Source organism: Squalius cephalus (genome assembly GCF_949319135.1).
Source record: "Squalius cephalus genome assembly, chromosome: 24".
NCBI lineage: Eukaryota > Metazoa > Chordata > Actinopteri > Cypriniformes > Leuciscidae > Squalius > Squalius cephalus.
In genome coordinates this window covers 18448511-18474740 of record NC_137145.1, presented here as the reverse complement: position 1 = coordinate 18474740, position 26230 = coordinate 18448511, and the positions used below count along the sequence as shown (strand labels likewise).

The window sequence follows — 26230 nt, the reverse complement described above, 5'->3', positions numbered from 1 at the left end:
CAGTATAAAAACGATTAACATGACATAAGATTACTAGATTTGTAAATGCACAAATAACCGCAGTTGTGCGATTCACCCATTATCATTTTTTTCTTTCTTTAGTTTTGTTTGTCTTGTAACACAACCCGCACATGTTGGAATTTGGCTTTTATCAAGTGACAGATGATTTTTTGCTGAAATAAGTAATTTTTTTTTGCATTTCAGCATTAGCATTGTTTTCCCACAACCTTTGTTAGAACAAATCTGCAACCCACCAGTTGAGAACCGTTGATCCGTTTGACATTTACTCACCATCTATGAGGCATACAAGAACATAAAGAAGGTAGGGAAGAGATTTAGAGAGGAAATAAAGAGAAAGCAATGGAAAAACAACACATTAGTTGGATTGTACCAAAACTGCATGACATTAAATGAATGTATTTCCTTATACTGTGAATATGTTCTTCATTAACTGAGTTCAATCTGTCAAAAAGGACTTTTCCAGTTTCAGAGTTCGAAGTTTCCACATGCATACATTTTTTTAGGTTATCTGACCAAAGAATTGTTTACAGACTAAAGCTGATGCAAATAGAACATTGATAAGACTAGCAAGTTTTTTTTTTGTAACATATAAATTACATATTATTCAAGTCAGAAATATGACTGTTTCAACCTACAACTACCATTCAAAAGTTAGGTGTAATTAAGATATTATTCAGCAAAGTTGTATTTAACTGACCAAAAGTCACAGTAAATATATTTACAACATTAGAATCACAAAGAATATGAAGCAGCACAACTGTTCAACATTGATAATAATAAGAAATGTTTCTTGAGCAGCAAATCATCATATTAGAATGATTTCTGAAGGATCACGTGACACTGAGACTAGAGTAATGATGCTGAAAATACAGCTTTGACATCACAGGAATAAAATGACATTTTAAAATATATTATAATAGAAAAAAACTGTAATAATATTTCACAATATTACTGCTTTTACTGTATTTTAGATCAAATAAATGCAGCCTTAGATAGAACACATTTACCCTTCTTTACAGTGAACTAGGGCCAACATCAAAACCATGCGGTGGTTCTTACCATCCAGCAGTGGATCCGTGACCCCAAACTGTTTGAGCACCATTATAAACATAAGAAGCACTACAGCAATTGCAAACAGCTCCATGCCCTGAATGACCATTGCAACTGCGATTAGCTATGCGATTCCCTTAAGAAAATGAACAGAGGTCAAGAGGTCATGCTAGATGCCAACTGAACGATTTTAGGAAAAGCAACTCATCTTGTTTGATCAATGTTTCTTCAAACTACTTTGCTGCAACAAGTTCTTAAAGACTCCATTCCCGGAACAATTCTGAATTCCAATAGACTCGCAGGTAATCACTGATGCACTAAGGCTGTAAACAAACCACAAATGCAAACCGTACAGTCATGCCTGCACTACGGATCCTTTCAAATTACATCCTTTTAAAATAAAAGCAGATTAAAGTCACTATGTTACTTAAAAACCTCCTGCGGCTTTGGTCTCCACGGACTAGTGTGTCATGGTCCTCCTCGGACATTATACTCCTCATGGAGTCCCGAAAGAGTCTGATCTCTAGACTCAGACACTCCCTCTTCTCTCTCCATCTCTCAAGCAATAATGCACAATGATGAGCCAGCCATAATGCGATGTTTACAAGCAGTTGAACTGGTGAATCATTCATTTACTTACATGACACAACATTTATAGAATTTAATCACAACATACCTGGACATGCAAGAGGGGCGTTTTATTTTTTGTAAAAAGGGTTTAAAAGGGGGGTTTGTTTTGTGAAAATGACAGGATGTACAGTCTGTCTGTACTGTACATCCTCCCACTTATTGCATGGCTACTTGCCAAATAAATAAATGTGATAAAGCAGTACGAAATATCGATTTAAAGCTGGACTTATTTTACCATGTGAGAAGATAGAGACCACACAGTAATATGAGATACATGATGCTAGTACGAACATATAGGGAAATTGGTTCTTTAGTGAGAAACTGACAGTTTAGTGGACATTACACAAGAATACCTGACCACAGAATGTAGTAAATGACCTTTCAAAATCAAGTATTCCAAAGCACCATTTACCGTTTGATAGTTATTATGAAGTTGTAAAAGTTTGTCTAAAATGGAGACACCTAAAGTAAAAAGTAATTATAAAATATAGTAAGATTCAAATAAAATTCGAATCAGTAAGTAAATAAATAAAAATAAACAGACAGACAGACAAATAGAGAGATAAGTAGATAAAAAGATAGATATAGATAGATAGTCAGACAGACAGACAAACAGATAGATAGATAGACAGATAGATGGATACGGATCGATTGATAGTCAGACTGATAAATAGATAACATCTATATAAACATATATATATATATATATCATGACATTACTGCCTCAATCTGCGTCACTCAACATGCTCTTAAGTGTTTCTGCATTAGCGGAAGGGCATTATGACTATTTTATGGCTCTTCCGTATGTAAACACGAAGTGAAAATCTTGACTGTGCATTTCTGTAGCGTTTGCAGCTCTCTTTCCTCATCAGCTGCACGAACGCATGAAACCGGAAGCTTCGTGCCCATTCAAACTGAGGAGCAGAGTGAACATTGAATGTTTTAAAGTCGACACAGCAGATTAAAAATGTGACATTCATACATGAGATGCTGAAGTCTATGTGAAAGTCTGTGAAATGCACTGTTGAGGACTGTAAGACAGCAATACGGTTTGATTATTTGATTAAATGATATGAGGAGAAAACAACACATTGAGCTGTTTTGTAACAATGTTTTTGTCACTGGTAGTACTCACACTGTAAACAACGTCACCAAGGCCTGCCCTGATCGGCCTGATGGGGGCGCTACAATGGTGAAAAGTCAGAAATCGCTCAGAACTCCTTAACCATTAGGCGTAGGCTCAAGTGTCTTATAACAAAATGCATGCCTCAGATTTGATCGTCGCCCATCGAAATTTTCAGGTATTTTGTGTTTTTTAACAAAAAAACTAGTCCTAGGTTTTTGGTCCGATCGGAACCAAACAAATGCAGCAAGATTCTATGGATTGTCAATAATTATCCCAAAAAAGTAGAAATTTCGATTCACAGTCCCAAATATTCAAAGTGGGAGGAGCACTTTTACTGAAATGGCTATAACTTGTCAACGGAATGAGATATGTTCACCAAACTCGGCGCACATATGTAAGAGTTAATTCTGTGGTCATGTGAAAAAGCATGCGGCGACTCTTGGTGGCACTATATCGGAAAAACATAAAAAAGGTTATAACTACACAACCCTAAGTCCGATTGACTTGAAAATTGGCATGCGGTGTCTTCGTCCAAGGTGCCAAGACTGCCTTTGAGGACATTTGTATATCTTGAAGAACGTGGCCGGTGGCGGCCAATGAAGTTTGAGCAGCTTTCAGACAAGGTTAACGGAGGCCGATCGGAACGAAACTCGCTGGACCTGTTTTGACTCATAGCCCTAGACACCTGTGAGAAACGCCACCGGGGGGGGGGGGCATCTTTTCTTTTCGCGTTTTTCATGTGTGTAAATAATTGTATACCATGTGATTTTTTGCACATGCCCATGACATTCATACCGCATGGTAGAACTCCTCATTCTGAGCAACTTTGATTCTAGGATCGCCACTGTTCTCGTTGTAATCGTTTGTTAAATATTAAAGATTATTTCAAAAGTATTTTGGCTCAACCTCAATAAAACCACTGCACAATTCGCAGGACTCTAAAAAACATTTTTTTTTAACTTTGGCCTTTGGATATAGCTGGGTCATTTAGAAAATAGGCATGGCCAAGTCCACCCAAAAGCCTATCATTCCTAAACGAAACCTCGAAACTTCACGAAAAAAGCATGCAAACTTTTATGGAGATCGGACCATAGGTGGCGCTATAAATGTTAAAAAGCTTTAGAAACCATATATTTCCTGTGGTAAATTGCCTGTAAATGGTCTTTTCCATCTATAAAGTGGTTACATGCTTGCTAAATAAAACATAATACATTTTTACACATGGGCTTAAATGCCTTAAAGTGCTTGAACCCCGAAAATGTCTGCTCGCAGCTATATTTTTTATTTATTATTTTACTTTTGAATGATAACTTCGGGGCTTTATTTCAGAAAATATTGATTAATCAGCATATCATGCATATCATGTAAGCCCTATAGTTTATACTAATATGAAAATAGTGTTCAGAATTGTAAAGGAAGATATACTAAACACTGATAACATGAAAAACGCTCCCCATCATAAATCCAGAGTGCAGGAGGGCAAAGATGATAGCTGATGAGTTTGCACTTATTAATGCATGAGTTTAAATCGGACACAGGCATCAGTGAGATGGGGGAAATCAATACATCAAGAGAGGACATGGCCTTTGGGGCCTGCCAGAAACTCCCTCTAAAATCTCAGTCTGCATGAAGTTTGAAATGCAAGATACAAGAACAAGGACTGACATAGGACAGGAGAGAAATTATAAATTGTGTGGCGCTATTTTAGATATAGAAATTTTGTAACTATGTAAAAGTCTTTAATGCCATTTGACCATGACTTAAACTTTATATTTGTTTAATACTTAGTGAATATAGCATTTCTTCTTTAAAGAAATCTTACTAACGACAAATGTTTAACGGTAGTGTATAATGCAACGTACAGTAGCCATGAAGGACTTATTTTGTCATTTGGAAAATGCTGTGCATGTTTTTCATAGGCGATGCATTATAGTATGCATGAGGATGAATATTATCTCAGGGGAGTGTCTCCATGTAAGTGATTAAAACTCAGCGCAGCTCTTAATTTAATGGCCTTGTTGCTGAAACAGCATTATGGTCTATGAGTATGATATATCAAACAGGGATTACTTATATGTCTTGAGTTCTTAGTTTTGTTTTGGTGGGGGGAACATTTTGCCTGCAACTATTTATGCAGCCTGAAAAGTATGTCTCAAGATTTAGGTGATATGTAAATGTGAGACATATATGCATATTAATATGCCTTGTATAAATCCAAAGCAAAACAGAAATGGATAGTTGTTAATAACGACAAACTTCTCAACGGGAACTTCGAGATTACTTGAGAGTTTTTATCATTATCCAATAATTCTCATCAGCATTTCACTGTGGTTCTCCGGTAATATTGTATTAATAAATCACATTTCCTGCATTCAATAAGAAGTGTCAGCATATTGCATCATGGAATGGTGCACCTACACATCTCGCTGCAGAGGAATTAATAGAAAACTGTAAATAATATAAATGAGATGTGTCTAAAAACAAGGACAGATCTAGGTGAAAAAGAGCTTCAATGACTGTATGGATTTAGTTCAATGTCGATGTGTCCGATGTGTCAATATCTTCTTGTAAATATTGCTGACCGGATTCTAAAGTTGTATATTTGCATACAAATACATACACACATTCTGTATTTGTTGTCAAACTAAAAACATTGTTTTTTGGAAGTTGTCTTACTAGGGCTGTATTTATTTATTTATTTATTTATTTATCAAGAATTACAGTAAAATCAGTAATATTATTTGAATATATTTTAAAATGTAATTTATTTCTGTGATGCAAAGCTGAATTTTTAGCATCATTATTCTTCAGTGTCACATGATCCTTCAGAAATCTTTCTAATATTCTAATTTGCTGTTACAATAAGAATCATTTCTCATTATGATCAATGTTGAAAACACTTGTGCTGCTTAATATTTTTTGTGAAAACCATGATAATAATTTTTTTTCAGGATTCTTTGATAAATAAAAAGTTCAATATAACACCATTTATTTGAAATATAAATCTTTTGTAGCATTATAAATGTCGCTTATGACCAATTGAATGCATCCTTGTTAAATAAAAGTATTAATTTCTTTAAAAAAAATCTTTGAATAGTAGGTTAGGGCACTTACCAACTTTGTTAGAATTTTCTCTAGTTATTAGTATGTGTTATACTAGTTTATATGGCATTTCAGTACACTCACTCACAGCCTCATGTAATCATATTCATGAAGGCACACATTGTGTTCTTCAAAGGCATACTGCCATCTGTTGGGCTCACAATACAAAGTAGAGGAAAAAAAAACTGGAGTTCAGCTGGACTTTGACAACTTGGGATTCTGTTCTGGTTTCTTGCTCTGATCTATTCTGAATTTTTGCCACCTCTGGCATCTCTTTCTTTCCTGATCCAGAGTTTCATGTTTCTCATGTTTCATGCCCATTCTTCAAACACACATTATTATTTATCCTATACAATCAGGTAGTATTCTTTCTAGTGGTGGCCCAACTGAGTAGGCAGAGACTGAGCCTCCTCAAAACTGTATTTAAATGATTTGTTATATGTGACCCTGGACCACAAAACAAGTCACATGGGTCATTTTTTTTAAATTGAGATCTATACATCATCTGAAAGCTGAATAAATAAGCCTTGTGACTGTTTTGTGATCCAGTGTCACATATAGTACATACATACACACACACATACACACATACATACAAACATACATATATATATATATATATATATATATATATATATATGAAGAGTTCAGATGTAAAAGCCAAGTGCCATCTGAAATTTTCTTCTAAAATGAGCATTTTTATCAAGCTCGTATATTTAAGTTCAGTAATTTCACTTTAATGACAATTAATAGGTAACTTTCAATGCCATTAAAGTGAAATAACTGAACATAAACATACAAGCTTGATAAAAATGATCATTTTAAAAGAAAATTTCAGATGGCACTTAGATGCTTTTGCATCTGAAGTCTTCATATATATATATTTATATATATATATATATATATATATATATATATATATATATATATATATATTTATATATATATATATATATATATATATATATATATATTTATTTATATATATATATATATATATATATATATATATATATATATATATATACACACACTCACCTAAAGGATTATTAGGAACACCTGTTCAATTTCTCATTAATGCAATTATCTAATCAACCAATCACATGGCAGTTGCTTCAATGCATTTAGGGGTGTGGTCCTGGTCAAGACAATCTCTTGAACTCCAAACTGAATGTCAGAATGGGAAAGAAAGGTGATTTAAGCAATTTTGAGCGTGGCATGGTTGTTGGTGCCAGACGGGCCAGTCTGAGTATTTCACAATCTGCTCAGTTACTGGGATTTTCACGCACAACCATTTCTAGGGTTTACAAAGAATAGTGTGAAAAGGGAAAAACATCCAGTATGCGGCAGTCCTGTGGGCGAAAATGCCTTGTTGATGCTAGAGGTCGGAGGAGAATGGGCCGACTGATTCAAGCTGATAGAAGAGCAACTTTGACTGAAATAACCACTCGTTACAACCGAGGTATGCAGCAAAGCATTTGTGAAGCCACAACACGCACAACCTTGAGGCGGATGGGCTACAACAGCAGAAGACCCCACCGGGTACCACTCATCTCCACTACAAATAGGAAAAAGAGGCTACAATTTGCACGAGCTCACCAAAATTGGACAGTTGAAGACTGGAAAAATGTTGCCTGGTCTGATGAGTCTCGATTTCTGTTGAGACATTCAGATGGTAGAGTCAGAATTTGGCATAAACAGAATGAGAACATGGATCCATCATGCCTTGTTACCACTGTGCAGGCTGGTGGTGGTGGTGTAATGGTGTGGGGGGTGTTTTCTTGGCACACTTTAGGCCCCTTAGTGCCAATTGGGCATCGTTTAAATGCCACGGCCTACCTGAGCATTGTTTCTGGCCATGTCCATCCCTTTATGACCACCATGTACCCATCCTCTGATGGCTACTTAATACAGGATAATGCACCATGTCACAAAGCTCGAATCATTTCAAATTGGTTTCTTGAACATGACAATGAGTTCACTGTACTAAAATGGCCCCCACAGTCACCAGATCTCAACCCAATAGAGCATCTTTGGGATGTGGTGGAACGGGAGCTTCGTGCCCTGGATGTGCATCCCACAAATCTCCATCAACTGCAAGATGCTATCCTATCAATATGGGCCAACATTTCTAAAGAATGCTTTCAGCACCTTGTTGAATCAATGCCATGTAGAATTAAGGCAGTTCTGAAGGCGAAAGGGGGTCAAACACAGTATTAGTATGGTGTTCCTAATAATCCTTTAGGTGAGTGTATATATATATATAGATTCAAATGATGTAATATTTGTTTCCAACCGAAATATGCTCAACAAACCTAAATGGGTAACCATAGGTTCAACTCCTAATTAAATTAGGTTCATTTTAATTCTCCATGTCATAACATGTACATGGAAAATGATTGTGCTTATTTAATTCATTGGTTTTAGTGGATTATACCAAATGAGAAGTAGAGCTTCTCACTGCTCATAATCCTTTAACTTCACCAACAGTGGAAGTAAGTCCTTCCTAAATGCTGGCTCACAAAAACATTTAATGATTATAATACTCTTCTTCAGAGGCTTTAACGAGAAAGTCGTTTTAACAACCTGATTTGAACAAACTCATACTTCATTTCACTTGCACAAAGTTTGGAGGCTGTCTGGATCGGAGTCCCAAATGTCTTGTTTCAATATGTGAAGCAGAATCACATTTCTGCACCTGATTCAGCGGTTTGATATTTTAGTCACTGGTCCAGGGAGCCAAAAAAAAAAAGTATACAAATGTACTTTGCCTTTATATCTTTAAATAATTTACATAACTAATAGCTTATTTTAAATGCACACAAATTGACTGCAGAAATTACATAAAGAGAGGTGAGGAGTGAATGTAGAGCCCAAAGGATTGTCTGAACATAAATAGAAACTTGACAACACTACGGGCTGCTAAAAAATGCTGATGGGATGGATGGTTTAAAGTGAACTGAGGTCTCAGTCCTGCAGATGTAGGCACACACTCACGCTACATTGCTCACTGTCTGCACACACAAGAGATGCTCTGTCAATTATTTACACCGGACGTTGCAGCTCAGTCACATGTTGTCCCCTCATACCATCCCTGAGTGGTCTGACACAAGTTACCTATTAATAACACACAAACCCTGCATATAACACTGACTAAAACATCTCGCAGTTATTAAAGATAATCAACTATAAAATTAGAATATTCTTTATAGAGGGGCAGAAGGGGGAGAATCAGTGAAAGAAGATGAAAGCAAAATTAGAGGAGGATGGAGAGAGCGATGCTGTAAGAACAGGAAAATATGACATCAGATTGAGTGTCTAGAGAGGAAGAGTTGCTGAACAGTGTTGCCTTCAGCAGATAGATATAGTTCACAGTACAGTTGTAGGTTATATATTACATACTACCATTCAAATGTTGTTGTTTTTAAAAAAATGTATACTTTTATTCAGAGAGGTCTATGGGTGTGTCTGAAATTGCGCCCAATACCCTTAAATAGGGCATTATTTGAGAGGACAACCATTTGGAATGGTGCCTGCATAGTGGACATTATCGAGTGCAGTCATTCAATCCCACAATGCACTGCAATAATGAGTGTACAACCGATGTACGCTTAACCACTGTGGTGAAGTCCCACCGTGGTGATGAGTCCCAGCTTAGGACCCAAGCAATCTGATTGGTTCAAAGCACGCTTGAATACTAGAGAATACCCATAATGCACTGAGTCACTCAACAGATTAATTCCCACGTCTGACCAGAAGAGGGCGCCGCAGCGGAATCATTCATCCATCCATTTTCCAGACAGCTGGTACAATGTGGGTACAGCATAATATCATTCAGGTATGTATTCCTTTTTAATTGATTATTATATTTTTTTAAGGTTTATAGATAGTTTTCATGACAGATATCAATATAAATATTACTTTGCTAAGTTTCAAATAATTATTAAACAGCAAGCTCAAACTATACAAAAGCGGCAGCCCTTCCAGCGTACTCATTGTCTGAATTCGCCCACTCGTTTGCATTAACTCCCTCATGTGAACTATATTAGGAGTAAGGAAACAGTGAATGAGGGTATAGGGGGTGATTGCAGACACAGCCTGTGCTTCACTCACTCCAGGATCCCTCACTCAGAGCAGCATTTCTTTCACCACTGAGCAGGGAGCGTGAAATGGAAAACCTGGAGTGGAGCATAATATGCTACCTTCAAGTCATGTCTGAAATGATGATATATATACCTTATGCGCCAGAGAAACGAGGGCGCAGCCATCTTTAGAATATTGTCTTTGAACTTCGGTTTTTACGGTCGCTCTGTATATTTCTTCGGCATTGCTGTCCAGGAGTAATTAAAGGAGTTTAAAGCAGATGACTTAACAAATGTCAGTAAAACGAGCCATTTTAAAACGAGCCGTTCATTCATAAATACGCAAGGTCACTGTGACAATACAGACCGGAAGACAAAAGACAACTAGCGCAGCGCTGAAAAGGGGCGGGGCTACATAAGGTCTATATGAGCTAAGCGCACATACACATCATACAAAGTCATTTTAACTGTGGGAACCTAAAATGATTTTCTTAAAGCTCAGATGTGTTTAAGTTAAAGAATTATGGCAGAAGCAAGTATATACTATAGGCCTATAGTATACCTCTAAGGGCGCTTTCACACTTTTTTTGTTATATTATCTGGGCCCGAACCGCAGTGCGTTTGCATCATCAAAGCAGCAGCTGTTTACCCTGTTGCTTGGCAACGACGACACGGGAGAAGGCGGCAAACTGCATAACGTTGCTCACCTCACTTCTATATTTTGTTTTTTTAACCTTTGGTTTTGTTTTCAAAGTGGCAGCACATAAAGGCACTTGCGTCTATCTGCTGCGAATTATACTGCAAATGGTCTGAAGAACGTGGGAGTTCATTTCTGCTGAAGGCGAGCATAAATGAAATCATACATTCTCTCTGCTTGCAGTGAGTCAGTCACGCTTTTCAGGAAAGTGAATGAGACGCACACAAACACAGTTTTGTCGAATCATAGGTCATCAGTAGCGGTTCACTTCCATGATTTAGTACGATTGCGTTCAGCAGCGAACCGTACTGGAGTTAACATGAACCGTACCCTAGACCACTCTTTTTAATGCAGTCTCGGGTACGGTTCACAACTGCGTATAATATGTTAGGAATGCTATATTAAACATCTCCTTTGTAATTTATTCCCTCCACTCCTCCATCTGGATATTGGCTAGTGTTATTTTCCGGGTTTGTAAGAGTCATACTTGAGCCTTGGGGCGTTGTACTGGCGATGATCCATTTGACCAGACAGCATTTCATGAGGCACTTGCGGGAGATGCGCGGCTTCTGCCACTTCCCGTCGCTCTCCTTCTGCCCGCTGGGGTCCCCATCCCGCCCGTTGGCGTCAGGCAGCAGACCTCCATCGACGCCCTTCTGTCCACCTGCCTGGAGGACAACGACAATGAGAAAACACATTAAAAGAGCCCAGATCTTAAAAGCATCTGAAGAAGTTTGGCGCAGAATACTATCTTTTTGAATGTGCTGTTGTTACAACCTTCAACGTCTGATAAAAGAGATACAGAGATAAAATAAGTAAAAATATAAACGAAAGAGTGAGGAAAGCGTCTAAGGAATAGCAGCTTTAATGAAATATATCAAACACGCCCTAAAAAAACCCCCAAAAAACCACACACATCAGTGAAAATTCACTTGCAGGTGCAAACTACTGGAATCCTATGAGGGTCCTCACTTTTTTTCTTGTTTTTTATTTGCATGAAAAGACAGTAAGCTTTGCTGTGAACATTTAGAGTATCGCTAAATTATTCAAGCTCCCTAAAAACAGCATCAATAAAACATCTTGGGGGACATCGTTTTTGAGGGCGAGCATGTTTTAAATATAGTCAGGAAAGAGAATTCATAACACACTGAAAGAACTATAAAGAACATTTTTAATTCTTCAAATACACACAATTTAAGCACGTACGGTAAAAGTTGTAAATACCTAAAAGCACTAATTTGCTTGGCTACACACATCTGCTCTGACAGGCAGTGGTGAGTGTTACATAATCACACCTGTAAGTAAATTGCAGAGTGCCAGGCTGTTTCCTTCCTTGACTGTATTTGTGTGTTTAAAGCTGTGATTTGGTTGTAAACAATGCTCGCTTGTCGTGTGGGCATGTGTGTATTTGTGCTGGACTGTCATGTTGTCACCAAGAGACCTTGGCACCTGCTGCATTATTGACATGACTGTAGCGAGTCAGTCGAGTGTAACGTGTATGGTGAGCAATGTCAGCATAGCAGGCTCCAATTAATCTCTGGCTTGACCACTGTGACTGCTCAACCTGCTCAACCTGTCTCAAACAACCACATATGGCACCTCCAACACAAACGGTTCTTGATATCCCCACAGGAACACCAGAGTAGCAGCATTAGTGGCACTGCAATGGTACTGTACAAGAGAATAGAGAGCAGCGCGCTATACAAGTGATTTTAGTAAGGCTGATTCTTGCTTAAGGGTTGCAGACTTATTGTTGCCTTTCTAGCAACAACTTCATGACCTTTAATTATGTCAGGATCACTATCGTCAAAGATGATTGACAATTAACATGCAGTTTGGATGTTAGGTATGGTTCTGTTCTGGGCAAGAACTCCCTGTACATCCATGCAGCCTAGCATGGATAAGAGCAGGGAGAGCAGCGATAGGTATTGCAAATAAAGCGGTAGGTAGATACAAAGGTATTGCAGTGGGACAATGGGACTAATGCTATTATTAGCAAGGTAACAAGATCACCACTTTAAGGCATTAAATTCGTAAGCACAGAACACTTCTCTTCAAATGCAACAAGACTTCATTGAACTATTCTAATACACAGAAACGAATATCTAACACATGCATTCACACAAGTTTTAAGTTTTATTTAAGAAATATTTCGTTTTAAGTTTTATCCCAAGTTTCAAGCAATATATGCACTTTATAAGACCTGACCTGAATGAACCATTAATAATTGATTTAACCCTTCTATCATTTCTTAGGTGGGGTAATAAAATGTTATATCAATGCACCAGTTCGGCTAGAATCTTGAGGTGTTACTTGCTTTTGTTGTTTGTGTCTGATGGGGATTCCCTTCTGTGATGCCCTTGCTGAAAAGGGGTTTCCCAGGTTAGTTGAGGACTTTTTGCATCTAGAGTGATGTCTTGTTGGAAGATGAATGGAGTGGAGACTCGTGGCTGAAGTTTTAGGCGAGCTAAGACTATAGAGTCGTTGGCTCAAACTTTGTGCCAAAACTTAACTTAAAAACGAGACTCTCAACGGAAAAGAAAAGAAACCAAGTAAAGAAAGAAAAGAAAAATAAGTGAGACGAGAATAGTTAGATGCATGATGTTGTTTAAGGCTCTAACCTAACCCATTTTTGCCAGTCTTAACCCGTAGTCTTATCCTAATGCTTTGTTCATGTCTTGAGTTTTTAAACTAAGATGTTTGTCCAACCCTTGGTGGAGTTCTGACCAATGAGACAGTGTCTTTAGTTTAGTGTTTAATTTAGTCTTTAGTTCATCCTGTAACAGTCAATAGCAAAAAATCTGGGTTTATTTTAGAGCAGCATATGCGAAAAGATTATAGAGCAACACTAGCTGTGCAGATTTCAGAGCATTAGCTGAGGGTTTAGCATTATCTGAACAGGATCTAGAACAGATGTAACAGACAAACAACTGCAGCACTAGTTGAACAACAGCTCAACTATAGGAGGAGGGTGAATCAACTCCAGGGTAAAGCTAGATGCGATTCCTCCTTAAAAACACATTTAAATAGAATGTCATGAAATAGTTACATGTCTATCAACAACCAACACATCCCTGTTCTGCTAATCATTTATTTAGCCTACATAATGTCTTCACTTTTTTGTTACAAGTTAAATTATAACGAGAGGATTTCGGCAGATCTCAGCACTGGACACAAACTCTGGCGTTTTGAGCGGTGATGGGATTCTAACTTAAACACGTCTGATTGGCCATTGCGTTCAAGAAATCATCAGATATGTTTGTGATTGGCTACATTGCTCAATGCTGCAAAAATACGTTGAAAATAGAAAAACCTATGTTAGTTTCGAAGCTCTCAGTCAAGAGCACAAACACCAAATCTGTTTATCGGTTTATGATGAGAGTATTCGCGAGAGTGCAGAATTCAGAGTTCAGCTCTCGCACTGAACAAAACTCCGGTATTTCAGCATTACAAATCTTAATGCCTCTGATTGGCCATTGCATCTCAACAGATCGTGTGTGATTGGTTATAGTGGGCAACTCTGTAAAACACTATAAAATTATGATGCAACATAGGCATATCTTATGCAATCAACACTTTATTCAACACTTTATTTAATTTTCATTTTCACTTCATTACTAGATTTTTAATTTTTGACCTGTGGCCCCATGGCCAGGGTAAGGCTAAAGCCCTATTCGCACGGGATAGGTATAGAGCTGGTAAGTCCCGCCCCTTCCGCTAACCCCACTGGACCTCTAGGTTGAAAAATCGTCAATGCAAGTGAATGTGAGCAAATAATTATTTTCTGGTCCCGTTTGAATTGTGCCATGAATGTGAACATATGTTGTCTGTGAATTTTTTATATAATTTTTCATGTTACGAGTTTGACAGTATATTGTATGATTATTTGGCTTGCAGTTGTGGAAAAGACATAACGAGAAAGACTACATGTCGCCTATGTGACGTCACCCCATAACACATTTTCCCTCCACTTGTCAAATCACGGTGCTAATGCTGCGATAATCTATGGAGACAGATCGAGATGCCTGTGTGTTTTGTACCCAAATGTCACCATTCAAACCAATTGGGCTGTTCTTTCTTCAGATTCGCGTCGAAAGCAGTGAAGAGTTGTAGTCCACAAAGTGCTCTCACACAAAGTCTAACCGTATCAAACTTCTACCCGCTAAATTGTAGCATTCTTCACACGAAAAATTATATTAAAAATTCACAGACAACATATGTTCACATTCATGGCAAAATTCAAACGGGACCAGAAAATAATTATTTTCTCACATTCACTTGCATTGACGATTTTTCAACCTAGAGGTCCAGTGGGGTCAGCGGAAGGGGCGGGACTTACCAGCTCTATGATGCAACATAAGCAGATCTTATGCAATCAACACTTTATTTAATTTTCATTTTCACTTTATTACTAGATTTTTAAGTATTACCTGGTGACCTCTAGTCATTTGTAATGATTGCGGAGGTTGTCTGTGATCTTAATCCCGTGTGAATCGGCCATGTCTGTAATTTGTAAAATAAAAATTCCCCCGCAAATTACCTACGATATTTCGCCCAACTCCGAGGTCTTGTGATAATATTAGTCCCGTGCGAATCGGCATCTCTGTGATTTGGCGGGGTCGTTAATAATTTTTTCAAGGTTTTTGTTTCCTGTGCGCTTTTGTACCCATCTTTCGCGAAGAACGGAGGCTTATGGAAGTAAAATAATGCCAAATGTTCTTGAAACAAAAAAGCCTGTTGAATTGCACTACTTGTAAAAATATGCATTGCATTAACCATGCTTGCATTTTAATGCATTTTATTTTTAGGGCTTGAATTTTTATGGTCGGAAATTCAGCATGGTTGAATATTTAAGCAGGTGAATATTTCAATTCAAAACATTTCAAACACATTTTCATTATTAAAAATGATATAATCCATATTCACCTTTCATGTTTCACTTCCAAAATATTCAAACTGTTTAAAAATACAACCTAAAATATTCAACAGGCAATTTTCAGTCCATTTTATTTCGCTTTGAAAATTCGCTTCCATAAATTCAGTGGTTCAAATTCGACAGAAAATACTACGTTGACATCCAGGAACTGCAGGAAAAGCAGTAGATTGCCGAGCATACTCTCCATCTGCTGTTAGTCCGTCTCACCAGCAGGAGGTGCAAAAGCGCGTGTTGTTGACGAAGACCAGCAACAGTTAGAGCAAGCCATTCATTCATAAAACTCATTTACAGCAATGTAAGTGTATTTGTGATTATTATGACGGCTGTTTTATGTTAAATTCAGTGTCTTCACGGTTACTTTTCCTGTGTAGCCTACATGCATCTTTCTCTACCGTGAACGAGATTATAATGTTATTCCCCGATGCGGATATACAGATCCAATGTTACATTTCTGAGGTTGACATATATTTCTCTTGGTTGTTTAGTTGCCTTAACTTTATATTGTGGCGATGTGCTGCATGCAGGCTATAGAGTTTCCCTCAATACTTCAGGATTCCCCTGCTGGACATATAAAACGCTTAACGTATCTTAATGGACTAATTACAGTGATATAAAAGACCAAACTCGCAGGCAAGCAGATGGACTCAGAATAACGCGCAAAGCTTAATGCTGAGCGTTTCCCAGTGATAGACTGGCATAAAGTTGGCTTGACGTTGGACATGATTTGCACATTTAGGGACCGTCTCTAAAGTGTATACGACATTATACACATTTCTAACTTCAATAGCATTTGAATAGAACGACTTACAGTCATAAAACCAACTGTAAAGTGTTCATGTAGTGTCAGGCATAATGCGCACCATTTGGATTTTTGATATTTGGCCCAATGACGTGACGTGCAATTTTGATGTCCAAACCCCTTTATGAAGTCAAAATAAGGAAATGTTTAATAAAAAGCACATTTATTGAATCTATTGATCTCTGTTTATCAAATGATATGAACATATATTGAGGGTATTACAAAGTGTAAGAATTATTAGACATTATAATCACATAATGTCATACCGGATAACTGTCCGGACCTTAGACTGACATACAAAAAAGACAAACAAACTGTAAAAAATCTAATAAACCCTAACATCTCTGCCACAGGCATTACTGTATGAGTCTTGACAACAATATATTTAAATATTACAAAGAATATGACATCCAGTTAATTGTTATGCTTTGGAGCATTCTGTCCCAAAACTGGCTGTCAGCCAATGTCATACGGGATAACAAGCAAACTGGAGCAATTTTATTGTGAATTTTATTTTGACACGATGTGAGACAGCATGTTACACAAACAGGAAGACCCTAAAGGGCCCCCAAACAATGGTGAAAGGTAAGTATGTCTTTCATAAAATGTGTTTAACTAACCCTTTTTCCTCACTAGCACACTATGTAGTAAAATCCTGTGTCATATGGGATAACGCTAAAATAACATATATAATGTGGATTTTATGTAAATATGTTTATTTAGAATGAATTTACATATTTGGAAATTGAAGGTAAAGGTTGCAGATTTCTATAGGTAGCCAAAAATACTGCCTGATTAAGATTTAAACTGAGTTTTGTCATACCGGATAACAATTTTGTCATATAGGATAACAGTTATTTTCTGTTAGCCCATAATGTCATCCGCTATCTTGGATGGCATGTGTTTGACAATATATTCTTATACAGTTTTCAGCTTTAATTTGTATAATTTCCATTCAAATTGTGATATTAACATATCATTAACATTGTTTAGTTGAATATTAGCAAATTATATAATTCATAATAATATTTAATTACAATTACATTTAATTATTGTCCAACCTGTCATATTGGGGAATCTGCCCCTTTAAGAACAGGCCATCCACTCTAGTGACATCAACATGCATTTTTTTTTTTTTGCTTGATGGGCATGTTAGACTCATGGCCCTAGAGGTAAGAATTTTGAAAGAAATCGGCCACTAGTTGGCGCTAACGAGTTTTACGGCTCTGTAATCACATGGTGTTGTACACCATAGATATCATATAAAGGCTAGATGTCTCGTCCGCGCTGCTGGCCAATGGAGCTCGACATCCGCACACGGCGGCCATCTTACGACAGGGTGCTCGCTCACTCATAACATGGTGCATGTACTTTTAAATAACCATAACTTGCTCAATTTTCTACCGATTTTCAAACGGTTTGGTTTGTTATAAACGTCAGAGATGTAGCTATTATACTGCATACATATGAATAATTATGTTCAAAATGTTTAAGCATTCAGAATTATAGCCACGTTAATAACGTTTGTAAGAAACCAAACCGTTTGTAAATCTGTCCATATTTCAGCGAGATAAGAGGATTTGTGTGCGTGCTGCTCACTCACCTTAATTCACAGAGCCCTGTCCTAAGATGGCCGCCGGTGATGCCGGAAGTGACTCCGCCTTAAGACATCTAGCCTTTATATGATATCTATGTTGTACACACCCACACAATATGCATATCATTTGATAGATCTCCTCATGCTGAACAACTTTGCCTCAAGAACCACTGCTGTCAATCAAACCGTTCATTAAATATTCGTGAATATGTTTAAAAACCTACTTTTGCGAACTAGTCCAAGGTTTTTTGCCCGATCGGAACCAAACCAGTCTAGGACAATTCTCTGGACACTCTAGATCAATAATTATTGAAAAAAAGTTGAGCTTTTGCATTTGGGTGGCTATAACAGGGTCATTTAGAAAAGGGGCTTGGCAAAATACACTAAAAAGTCTATAAATCCTAAAGGAAAACTCGAAAATTGATGAGCCTATGTGACATAACATTATAAAAAAGCAAGCAAAATGTCATGTAGATCGGACGATAGGTGGCGCTATAACTGTCAAAAAGCTTTGAAAACCACGTATTTCCTAGTAAATTGCCTGTATTGGGTGTAAATGGACTTTTCCATCTATTATTTCAGTGGTTAAGAGCTTTCTAAATAAAACTTAATGTCTTAAATGCTTATGTGCTTAAAGGCCTAAATGCTTGAACCCCGATAAATGCTGCTTGCAGCTTTAATTCTAAATTCTTCTGTTATTTTAGACAATGTCTATAAAAAATGTAGTGTTCATTTAATGAAATTTAGTGATTCAAGGTACTTCAACCCATTAATAAGATTTTTCTTTATAAATAGCCTATGTTGTTCAATTACATGCTTTTGTAAATTTGTTGTTCAAATAAATGATGTTCAGTGAAATGAGTGAAGATCGCCTACTTTAAACCTTTACATTATTTATGAATATTGATGTAGAGTGACTATGATCATCAATAAAATGGTTCAAGGTACTTTTCAGTACTAAATTAAACCTAATGTTGAAAAGTTGTGCTGTTTTGATTTTCATAAACATGAAAAAATTTGTTTAAATATATTACTTGCCAAATCTATGAAGAAACCACACTGAGTTTGTGTGTAACAGTTTACACACTGAAAACCACATCTGTATTTCTTAACAGCCTAATTAATTTCCTTAGAAAAACATTGCATAACATAAACATTCATTATTTATGAACATTATTATGTGTAAGTGTTGTAAAAATGACAATTCATGTGTTAACTCATATGGCGTCATACCGAGTAACAATTTAAGTCAGGCGTAGGGTTGGGTACCGAAACCCGGTTCCAATAGGGAACCGGTTCCGACGTAAACGGTAGTAACCAGACCGAATAAGAACGAAACTTTCGGTGCCTGATTTCGGTGCCTGACGTTTTTTTTCCGCCCCCTATAAAACATCTCGCGGCACGAATGATCCAATAATAAAACATCTCCAGTTAACCAGCAAAGCATTCATTTAGTTCGTTTGTTAAATAAGAGATCTAGCGCTGAAATGTGTTTTTTTAATCAAGTGATCAAAGTGCTCGTTGCCGCTGCGATCAGTGGCTCGGATACAGTGTTTTCTCTTGTGGCTCGCGCACACCGCACTTCACTCGGACGCGCGCTTCAATACGTTGCGGAGATCGATCTATTTATGAGGCGCCGTCTATATGATTATGTGCGCGGAGAGTTTGTGTGTGTGTGCTCGCGTCTCAGATGAGTATGTGCGCGGAGAGTTTGTGTGAGTGTGTGTGTGCTCGCGTCTCAGATGAGTATGTGCGCGGAGAGTTCCGCGCGTCTAGTGTGTGTAGAGTTTGCGTGTGTGTGCGTGAGCGACTTTAGAAGTTGTGCATTTCATATATATTATTTTGAGCATTCAGCAGTATACATGTAGGCCTATGTGTGACTACCTAGTATACAGGTACGTTTATGCAAGGGTTTCATATGTGCGTGAATGAAGTTTGATTTAAGCCCTAGATGGCGCCTCATAACCTATCTATTCGTTCTGGTGAAATCTCAAAATATAATGGACACAAAGTGTCCCTGCTTGATATACAACCACTGATGAGCATAATCGGTTAAAAAAATAAATAAATAAATAAAAAACTACAAATGCGGATTAGAACCCAAAACCTCTGACACGCTTGACTAAAGTTCAAGTTCAGCTGCCAGTGTTCCTCTTCGGGTAAGTCTAGTATTTTAATGCCAACTGCAAATCTTGCATATCAAGTATGAAGTATATCAATATCAAGTATATTTATGAGGCTATACTGTGTGTGTTAAATATTTCTGCTCAGTGTCAGATATTTCTCTGTTCTGTAAAAGTCATAATATGAGAAGACAAAATTTTGATCTTAACTCAAGTGTTTTATGCTACATCAGTAGCCTTTTAAAGGGCACAATTTTTCATTTAATCAGAAAATCTTTTTCAGAAAATCACACACACACACACACACGCACACACACACACACACACACACACAGAGGTATTATTTTTTTGATAAAGTGTGTGCAGTTTAGTTTTCTTAAGTACCGTTTCAAGAACCGTTTAAGCACCGGAACCGTTTGAAAAATACCGAGTAGGTACTGGTATCGGATAAAACCCAACCGATACCCAACCCTAGTCAGGCGGGATAACGCTGTTTTTTTCCATTGAAATGCATAATTTCACTTCATGGAGTTGAGGAAACAATAATAACATGTTACCAAGTCCTGTAAAACATTTTCAGACATTTTGCATTTTAAATCACATTGCAGTGTTAAAATGTGGGTTAAGAACTTGAACAAGTAGGGTCACGTTTAAAGAAATCACAATATAATGAGAAAAAAAAGTTGTGCAATTTTTTTTTTCTGAGCTCTAAATATTGTTTACTGCATCACTTTATATATTCCTTAAGTATTATTGATTTGAAAAGTTTTAATATCATAATATTTAGAAAATGCATTAACGTTATCCCGTATGACATTTTGACTGGTGTCGTCAGATGATTCTCAGTTAAACTGCTTAAAATACATTGTTTAAAATTGAGATTTTAGTAATAAGTAAAAATCATCCCCATAAAGATAATAACTACTTTGATGTGCAGTTTTAACCTATTTGAATTTTTTTATCAGTTGAAAACCTTATTTGTCACTGGCCCATTTATTCAAATAAATTGAAGTTTGCTATTGAAGTTAGAAATGTGTGCCAATGTTTAATGCAACTTTAGAGACGGTCCCTGTCCAATGTCAAGCCAATTTTACATTTAGGCTACATTTAGTAATTTAGCAGATGCTTTTATCCAAAGCGATTTACAGTTAAACTAACAATAGGAGGACAACAATATGCAAGTGCTATGACTCTTCCCAGTTTAAGCTAATGCAGTACACGTAGGCATACTATATATATAGAGAGAGAATAGATAGAATAGAGGAGAAAGTGTTAGTATTAATTGATCAAGTGTTGATTTTGTGCCAGTATATCACGAAACGCCCAGCATGAAACTTTGCGCGTTAAAGGGCACCTATTATGCCCCTTTTCACAAGATGTAAAATAAGTCTCTGATGTCCCCAGAGTGTGTATGTTAAGTTTTAGCTCAAAATACCCAACAGATAATTTTTTACAGCATGTTTCAATTGTCATTTTTTGGGGCTCAGAAAAACGCACCGAGTTAGTGTGTATCCCTTTAAATGCTAATTAACTGCTGCTGCCGGCCCAGGGGGCGGAGCCTCACAAGCTCGCGAAGAGCCAGGACAATCTCATCTGATAATATCTAAACAGAAACTCTCAGTAGTGGTCACAGTAATGCCCACAGAGCCAGAGAATATATGCTGTTGGAGATAGAACAGGAATAGTTTAGTTTGATTACGGTTATTTGTCATCTGCTTTTATCCACTATTAATACAAGCCTGCTGTAGCAGACCCCGTCCGAATGATGACCAAAATATACTGATGAGTTCAATTAAGTTTATTGTACCTCACACAAAAGATGAAGCCTTAGTTTTACTCCAGAAAATCACCGTTAGAGCCGAATAAACAGTATATAAGTGTGCATTAAAGTCTCATCCATAAACTCTCTCTCTCTCCCTTTCATTATCATGGAACATACACAGCGAAATACACAAAACACTCGTTACAACTAACAGTAAACAAATACATACACACCTTTTCAGTGGGTGCTTAATCAACTGGTAAACTGTATATCCACAACTGGAAGAGCTGTCATAAAGTGCGTACTCTCACTTTCATTTCTGCCGTGGTCAGTAACGTTAGGCCTGTCGCTCCGGAGACCGTAAGCTGGATCACGAACAGTACCGATCCATCCTCGAGTAACAACGGGAATAAATGAAGACTGATGTTCATTCTGACATCTAACAACAAAACACCTCAATCGCTTAGGAGACATTCTTGTCTACAGTTGCTCCAGCGTGGAAACAATGGCGGACTGTGTCCAGCTCACTCAGGGCGGGTCTATGTTCAAACTGCAGTGTCAATCAACAGTCTTGGGAGGGGCCTGTGCAAACTGACGTCACATTGCCGTCAGAACAGCTCGTTCTCAGACAGTGCTTATGATTTATGGGGATTTTAATTAATCATTATAGGGTGGTTGTGTACACACACTGCCAACACACATTTATGTTCAAACACCATGTAAAAGTGAATTTTGCATAATAGGTGCCCTTTAAGTTCATATTCTGAGTCCATCTGCTTGCCTGTAGCCTATATAGTAGCCTACAGCCTATATCCCCAATATGTCTTTTATATCATTGTATTAGTCCATTAAGCTACATTAAGCGTTTTGTCCCGACAGAAGGGGAATCCTTGAGTATGAGGTATTGAGGGAAACCGATTATGAGAAAGCTGATAACATGTAGGCTACAAATGGAAAGTAACAATGAAGTTATTGAATGAAACAAACACAGCTTTTGTGTCTTTATCATCTTTTCCACATATACTGTATACTGACACAGATAATCATTTTCATTTTATGAATGAATGGCTTGCTCTAACTGTTGCTGGTCTTCGTTTACAACACGCACTTTTGCACCACCTGCTGGTGAGATCGACTAACAGCAGATGGAGAGAATGCTCGGCAATCTACTGCTTTTCCTGCAGTTCCTGGATGTCAATGTTGAATTTACTGTGGAGTTTGAACCACTGAATTTGTGTAAGCGAATTTGCAAAGCGAAATAAAATGGACTGCAAATTGCCTGTTGAATATTATAGGTTGGATTTTTAAACAGTTTGAATATTTTGGAAGTGAAATATGAAAGGTGAATATGGATTATTGAATTTTTTATAATAAAAATGTGTTTGAAATGTTTTTAATTGAAATATTCACTTAAATATTCAACCATGTTGAATTTCAGCTCATAAAAATGCAAGCCCTAAAAATACAATGCATTAAAATGCAAGCACACGAAATTCAGATGTGGGTGGGTAATTTCTAAATCACACGAGGTCCCCAGATAATACTAATCCCGTGCGAATAGGGCTTAAGCCATCCTCAGCCTTACACAAGCTCTGCCTATGAGCTCAACACCTCTGAGTTTATTCTAGAGCATCACATATCTGAACAGTTTATTGAGCAACTATCAGATAAGCAGAGCAGAAGATTGTAGAGCAGCTGTAGGATATTGATCAAAACTAGCTGAGTTAACTATATAGCAAACTATTTGAGTTGAAAATAATTAGAGCACCAATGACACCAACTTCAGTTTATAGGGTAAATAAATAAATAAATAATTACATAAACAACACTGAGCACACAAAGTTCCAAAAAAAGAAAATCCAGATATGAGAAGCCATGGTTAGGCCCTGGGGTTCAAAATGCCAAAATTGTTCTTTCTTACACTTATAAAATGTGCATGTTCACAATCTTAATCCCAACAGTAACAAATTTATCCAGTCCTCTTGTTCTCTGCCCACCCAATAATGTTGCCTTTGGGCTGTACTTTGGGTTTTTCTTGTGAAAGATTCTCAGAGACCAGAGTAAGAAATTTTCCTGTCTAGAATTTGGCAAAATGTTCACTGAATTATTAAAGACTACTTAGAGTTATGGTGTTTGAATTTTAAAACAGTCTGCCTGCCAGCATGAAGAGGCAGCATTACATCTGTTCAAACTGAGGCGGGCCCCCTAGTGAAAGCTACATCTCATTTTTCAGGAACCTTAGAAGAAACGAATCTCCTACTATGATCAGAGAGATGAGAATGCCATGGAGTTGACCAAGGTGAGCCAAGTTTACTTTCTATGTTGTTTGTGTATGTGACACATTTTGACATTCCATCAATACAATACTTGCTTTAAATAACTGCTAATGGTCTGAACAAATCTGGCTCATTTTAAAAAACATGTTTTGTGCGTTGCAGTTTGATTTTGAAAAAACAAAAAACAAAAAAAAAACAACAGTATAAAAATATTTCAAACTGTAAATATACCTCAGGTTTTTCATTTCGACCATCTTTCACAGTAAATATAGAAAATATCACTGATAACTCACACCAAATACTGGTTACTGTGTTTTAGGAGAACAAACTCCTCAGCTTTAAACTACACAAAGTGTCAATCGCATATGACAGTATCAAGCAACAGTCATGAACACACTGTTCCTTTGCCAGTGATTACATAAGCCATCACTGAGGTTGTCATAGGTCATCAGTGTCTGTTTTTTTTTTCTTGTCTTGCACATCTGTGTTTAAGTGGATAAAGTATTTCTCTGTAACTATAAATATCACCAGTGTAGTGGGGAAATGCAATAATGTAAAATATTAAAAGAAAACGTGGGTAGCATTGCACAGAATTCCTTTACAGTCATTTCGAAATTTGGTATAGATACTGAAATATTTATTTTTGTCCCTTTTCCCCGTTTCATCCAAAAGCTCTTATATTACGTTAGGCAAAGGACGTGAAGGGCATGATATCAAATTCCTGACACAGGCTGTTCTAAAGCAGCCTAAAAAAGGCACAGTGTTACATAATAATCAGATTACTGGTTATAAAAGTCTCTTTCCAACAAACTTTGTAGATGAAAATGGCTTAGGGCTCCTCTCAAGACAATTTAATTGTCTTCCAACACACACACACACACACACACACACACACACGGTTTTACCATCTTTTTGGGGACTCTGCATACAGACGTTATGGTCTTTATACTGTACTCTGTATATTCTGTCCCTTAAACCCACAGAAAATGTTCTGCCTTTTTTTACATAAAAAACAAACAAAACAAAAAAAACAAACAAACATAATTTAGTAAGTTTATTAATCCATTTCCCTCGAATGTAGGTGATCTCAGGTTTTACTATCCTTGTGGGTACACAAATATTAACCTGCACACACAGTCACACACACACACACACACACACACACACACACACACACACACACACACTGCAGTCTCCACTGCTTGGTATGAATAACCAGCCTTTAGAAATTCTTACAAAGTCTGATTGAAGACCATGTTAGAGATCATGGCATTGATAGAAAGTTAAATAGGAAACAATCTTCAAAATTTTTTATCTTTATACATCACTTACATGAGCAATAAATTCGACGTAATCTAATTGACTGTAGAAAATTGTATTCTCATGGATTAAAAAATGCACAATACCGAAAGTTCAACAATTCTATTTGAATTGTTCTGAATCTTCTGATTGAATTAAAGTTCAAGTGAAAGGCATAGAAAGATAAATAGATAGTAGGGTCAAGTTCTTTGCGTTCAAAAACCGTTTACCAGAACACGTTTATTTCTAATCATATGAATTAAAACAACTTTTATCAGTTGGAGACCAAATATTGTACTATTAACAGATACAAATATTTTCTTTGCCTTCGTCTCAGGTAGGCTACAGCATCTTACCTGCATGTTGTTCAGGTTGTCTGTTTTGATGACTAAATGAATGAATGTGCACGAATCCTCAGATGTTCACGCGCGCTCTCATTTACTATCTGTTTTGATGGCTATATGTGAAAAAAGAACTGCTCGACCTCTAGTGACAGAGAGGATGGGACAGAGAGGATGGGACGCGAGAGAGAGCGAGAGAGAGAGAGAGAGAGAGAGAGAGAGAGATATGAACGGTGGAAAAGCTCGTCACAGATTGTCTTTTCAGTCATTCGTTAAATTCAACGTGATGTATCTGGGAACCCTGGATTCACACACAGGCTATTTCAAATAATGTTGTATTTTTAGAATTGTTAAAAATAAAAACAAGCTATTTACTTGAATGTGCAGTG

At 37.1% G+C, this 26230-nt stretch overlaps 1 protein-coding gene across 1 annotated transcript in view; it reads right to left on the bottom strand.

The window, feature by feature from the left end:
- kcnip3b (Kv channel interacting protein 3b, calsenilin) overlaps positions 1-25989 on the bottom strand; it is a 31439-nt gene extending 5450 nt beyond the window's left edge. The window contains exons 1-2 of the mRNA XM_079861986.1: positions 25857-25989; positions 11196-11376 (exon numbers count right to left, since the gene is read on the bottom strand). Coding sequence (XP_079718112.1) covers positions 11196-11376; positions 25857-25862 — 187 coding nt within the window. The 5' untranslated portion in view covers positions 25863-25989. The remainder of the gene's footprint in view (positions 1-11195; positions 11377-25856) is intronic.
- Positions 25990-26230: the final 241 nt, after the last annotated feature.